The sequence below is a fragment of the Sitodiplosis mosellana genome, unplaced genomic scaffold (genome assembly GCF_009176505.1).
Source record: "Sitodiplosis mosellana isolate CC-2019 unplaced genomic scaffold, AAFC_SMos_1.0 Smas_scaffold_5641, whole genome shotgun sequence".
NCBI lineage: Eukaryota > Metazoa > Arthropoda > Insecta > Diptera > Cecidomyiidae > Sitodiplosis > Sitodiplosis mosellana.
The window spans coordinates 1-5,034 of record NW_022600883.1 but is presented as its reverse complement, the minus strand read 5'-3'; the positions used below and the strand labels follow the sequence as shown (position 1 = coordinate 5,034).

The window sequence follows — 5,034 nt, the reverse complement described above, 5'->3', positions numbered from 1 at the left end:
ATTTCGAATCAGTGATCAAGCGACAGCAATGAGTGGCAACAACAACAAAACGTAGAATTTGTATACAGATAAAAAAAAAACAAACAAATGAATTTCATTTTAAGTGAAAATAAAAAGTGGAACAAGCGAGTGTTCTCTTATTTCGTTGAGAAATTTGCACTTTTGAATGGTTTGGAGCGAAAATGTAAAATGTAATACAGAAAAGTTGAGCGGAAAAATGTCGATGATGAATGAGCGGAAAAGGGAAAACTATATAGTATACTGTACAGTAAACTATTGTGAACTATATACAGCTATCCCTTTTCATTCCACATTTTCCCGCTAAACTTTTCTGTATTACATTTTCGCTCCAAACCATTCATTTGTTTCGAAAGAGCTGAATATCTAGTGGCAAATGGGGCAAACGGAACTGCTGAAGCTATTGGCAAATTGACGCTTTAGATTGCTGCAACATACGGTATTTACACTTTTGAGTGGGTTATAAAAGTTAATTGTCATGCAAGTTAATAGATCAAACGTTCTCAATCGTTTTGTAACAGAATCTTGCTCGGAATGAAAAATAACGTTCACAGGCAGAGGCGTCAAGGTATTTCGAAAGTGTTGAAATGAATTGAAACGATGAGGCTATCAATTCAAATAGAGCCAACTTCAGATGAAAGTGGAAAACTTTGCGATTGTTCAGCAGCCGCAGGCAATGTTCACATATTCGGAATGGCTCGTCGGTTTTTTCACCTTCAGTTGGCGCCGCGGCGGATTTTGGCGAAAATGATGAATTCACTATTGCAGCCGTATAATACAGAAGAATGGGATTAATAACAATGAAATCAGTAAAAAAAATAATATCCAAACAAATCTTCTATAAAATGATATTATTTATTCAATTATTCATAAAAACAGCTAATCGGGATGAGGCACCTTTTTTCGATTGTGCAGATAACAAATTTAAATTCGATAGTTCGGAATTCGTTGGATTGACATATTTTGGCGATGTATTCGAATCTATAAATTTTGAATTTCTCCAAGAGTTTCATAGAAATTCTTTACGATTTCCGCAGCGCGTTCCATTCCTCTCTCTTTGTAACTAATTACCTGAAGCTGCTTTAGCAGACCATTTTTCATGAGAAAATCTAACCATTGAATTTTGATCTTATCACCCAAGTCCGTACATTTTTTATACTTCACCAATATCTCTAGAAGGAGATCTAAGGCTTCGATACACATGCTTTCTTCTGGCGATACCAATGTTCCGCTTTTTATGTATTTGATAACAACCATGTCAAGAAATTGAATGACCTGATTTGATTCGGGGGAAACATCCAATTTCGAAATCAATTTTGCAAATGCAATCAACGTATTTTGCCGTAGACCGTCGAGCTCATCTTTCTCACATAGATTTGGTGTGACTTCGAGACCCTTGAGCAACACACCTCCCAATGTTTCATTCAAAACGAGATCCAAAATGATGCTGACATCATGTAAGTTTGGTACGAGATTTCCTATAAAAGATTTCAAATGTCACCAGTTAGTTTCTGGTTTTTCGCTCTAAAATTATAGTTTTTTTTCATTACCCAACACTTTGTACGAAGCCGTCAATGGATACAAGGTGTTTGTTTCTTCCACAATTCCAATGATTGCACCAAATATGTCGCCCTGCAAACCACCCATAAGATAGACGGCTGTGATGGAATCTGCCAATGTTTGGATGACAGAAAATTTGTCCGCAACTTTCAATTGTTGAATCAACTTAAACGATTGAATAGTGAATATAGTGTCCACGGTATCGACATACAAAAAAAAACTGTGATCAAGACATTTACCCGTGTTTTCAGATCTGTTTTAATCCTCTCGTCTATTTCATTCCATTCGTTTTGTTGAACAGTGTGGACCAATTTCGATTTGCTTGTCAAATGTCGACAGATTTCCCTGGACGCAGCTATTCGAATAAAATCCGCCCCGTCAGTATCGCCTAAAATTTCAACCAACTCGACCAGAAAACAACCGAAATTTTCAGCAGCTTTTCTATCCAAATCACCAAATGTACCAAACATGTTTGCTATACAGAACAGAAAAAAACACACAAATGTTGCTGAAATAACCACACTTCAAATAAACAATCTGTTATTCTTACATTTCTCTCCCAATTTTCCTAAAAAAAAATTTAAATCCATTTTTGTGGAGTTTCTTTTCTTCTGTGCAAATGACAGTGCGTTTTACCGGCTTTTGCCACACGGGAGTGAAGTTGGTTGCCATGAATACGTATATTATGTTTGGTTACGTATTGATATCAAAGACGTATCGGTCTTTCTACGCATGTCATGGAAATGACAAAGTTTGTTTATTATTTTATACTGATATGAAATAATTCTATTAACAATTGTTTATTAAATTTACCAAATCGCAGTAATTAAAAATTCTTGCGTTTCATTTTAAAAATACCCAAATATATCCGTTCACAATATCTCTCTAAACGAAGTATTTTAAATTCAGTGATACCAATCGCCAAATTATACGAATATTTTCATAACGAGAGAGGTTTTCTCAGCATCCGTTGAAAAATTCACACAAAACAGCGCTACATTATGGAAAATGAATTTGATTCAATTGAAAATGCAAAATGCACGACCGAAGCTACAAAAATTACCGAATTAAATACAGACTGCTTGGAAATTATATTTGAACATTTGGATTTTAATGATTTGATTCATGTGGCCGATAGCAGCAAACAGTTTTATGGTGCCGTGTGCCAGGTTTACAAACGAAAGTATCTAAATATGAATCCGATATTAGATATTGAGTATGATCCTGCGTATAAATACAGGTAGTATCATTTTTGCTATCCCATTCAAATGATAAAGTGTTACATTTAAATTTAAATTTATACATTTACAGTAACTTTTTGAATCAGCAAGTGGAAAGGGATGCATTGGAGCAGAATCCATTAGTTTTCATTACCAAACCAATAATATTATTAAAACTCCTACGCCACTTTGGACACTTGATACGGAATTTGGGAATTGATTTTTGGCCATTGAATATGAAGCTGTGTGTCGGAATCGAAAACTATTTGGCCAAATATTGCTCTGATTCATTACAACGATTTTCTTTGATATGTAATAAGTCAAAAATTGCTTTCAAAGATTTACAAAAACCATTGAAAAAAGTCATAGCTTTGAAAATACATACGGTAATAGATCAAAAACAAAATCACATTCAATTCCTCAATGAAAGTAATCTACCAAATGTTCAGCATATTTATATAACTAACCACGATGGTTTGCATAATTCTGAAAAAGAAATTCACTACGAAAACATAGAAAGTTGTACGATCGAATCTCTTCGAATGGATAAATTTCCATTTTCATTCGGAAATCTAAAGCATTTTACGCTTGCGGGTAATATCTGCCTAAACGATGCTTTTTGTCAATGTATCAGCAAAATTGAACACTTGAAGACATTGAAAATAATGGATATGTTAATTTTTGACTCAGATTCGTTCAGAAAGCTGTTGGAGTTACAAAATATTCTTTCAAGTGTAGTAGAAATGCAATTTTCATTCGAAAAAGGTATGTCTGCTGACGCTGTTCTTCACTTTCTGAAACAAAGTCGAAGCGTGAGAAAATTGACTATTCATCTACATAATGGAAGATATAGAGGAGACAAAACTCGTGACTACTTTAGAATGCTGCAAACGATATCATTAAATTTGAATGATGAGTGGAAAGTGTATATCATAGATCCGTATAGATATCCATTCAATTCAATTTATGATTCTGAATGCCATGTTATTGAAAAGATGAATATATGATAAATTTAATTTGAACAACATTGCTTCCAGGTTTGATTAAGGTATTCAATATTTCGATTCAGAAAATTAATTTAATTAAACGTGTGAAATTTAGTTAATAAGTTTTTTTATTAAATCTATTTCGTCAACTGTACTACATTTTTTCTTTACATACCTAAAACTAAGTTCCTGGTTCGATAGGCCAAATTTTTTGTTGTTTGAGCAACTCAGCATATCGTATGCAGCGGATATATCTCAGGCTGGCGATACAGGTGACGATGATTGATAGTGATGTTGCACACAGAAAAGAATCCCCGGAAATTTTAGGTTTTCGCCGTAAAATTTGACATTTATATATAAATTTCTATTTACATTTTACCGGCAACACTTCAATTTTCCGGGCGATGACATATATTTTAATTTCCGGGGATTCTTTTCTGTGTGTGCGAATCCCTTGAGAATGTTATCGGCATATTTGACAACAACTGCCACGAGTAGACCGCCACCGGCAGAGCCACCAAGTATATAACGAATACATCGTAGCCATGGAAAAATCCATGTTCGTAAACTTTACCAAAATCAAGCCACATGCACACGCCGAATCCAAGTGAAATGCTCGGCAGGCTCATTTGTACGTTTTGCATCCAAACGGAAATAATAATAATAGTAATATTTATTTTATTTAGATTTTTCCATTAAACAGCATTAGCAATTACAAGTTTTCTTTGACGTATGTTTTCAACATTGTTTGGAACTGATTTAAATTTTCTTGGTTTTTTAATTCTATCGGAAGTGTGTTGAATAATTTTATTCCCTTATAAAATAATGAGTTTTGACTACAAGCCTTAATTGCATCTGTTAGACAAATTTCATTTGCGTTTCTTGGTGTTCTGTTTGTAGTTTCATGCTTAAAAATTATTTTCTCAGTTAGGTAATTTGGTGCCAGCCCTTTGATTATCTTGAATATAAATATTAACGTTCTGAATAAAATTGTCCGGTTAACATTTAATAAATTTAAAGTATGTCGGCACCTTTCAACATCTTTTCAAAGAAAATGCCCGCGAAACTGGACAACACACATGCACCCAAAGCAGCGGCAAGACTGAGCAGTCGATTTTGTTCTAAATTATGTAGGTTTTTTTTTCCCTTTTGATCGGCCATCTGCACCATAACTACGCCAGCGATCAAAAGTACTAACGAACGCAAGGGGCAGAGCAGTACTAGAGTAATTCTTCTAGTCTAAAGTAATT

At 34.2% G+C, this 5,034-nt stretch overlaps 2 protein-coding genes across 2 annotated transcripts; one reads left to right on the top strand and one right to left on the bottom strand.

The window, feature by feature from the left end:
* Positions 1-936: 936 nt before the first annotated feature.
* LOC129572871 (uncharacterized) lies at positions 937-2,221 on the bottom strand. Its single transcript, XM_055452986.1, has 4 exons — positions 2,129-2,221; positions 1,818-2,053; positions 1,569-1,743; positions 937-1,496 (listed from the first exon to the last, which is right to left on the bottom strand). The coding sequence occupies exons 1-4, from the start codon at positions 2,166-2,168 to the stop codon at positions 1,000-1,002; spliced, it is 948 nt and encodes a 315-aa protein (XP_055308961.1). The 5' UTR covers positions 2,169-2,221; the 3' UTR covers positions 937-999.
* Positions 2,222-2,414: 193 nt separating this feature from the next.
* LOC129572870 (uncharacterized) lies at positions 2,415-3,860 on the top strand. Its single transcript, XM_055452985.1, has 2 exons — positions 2,415-2,818; positions 2,890-3,860. Exons 1-2 carry the CDS (start codon positions 2,580-2,582, stop codon positions 3,803-3,805), a joined length of 1,155 nt encoding a protein of 384 aa, XP_055308960.1. The 5' UTR covers positions 2,415-2,579; the 3' UTR covers positions 3,806-3,860.
* The last annotated feature ends 1,174 nt before the right edge of the window (positions 3,861-5,034 follow it).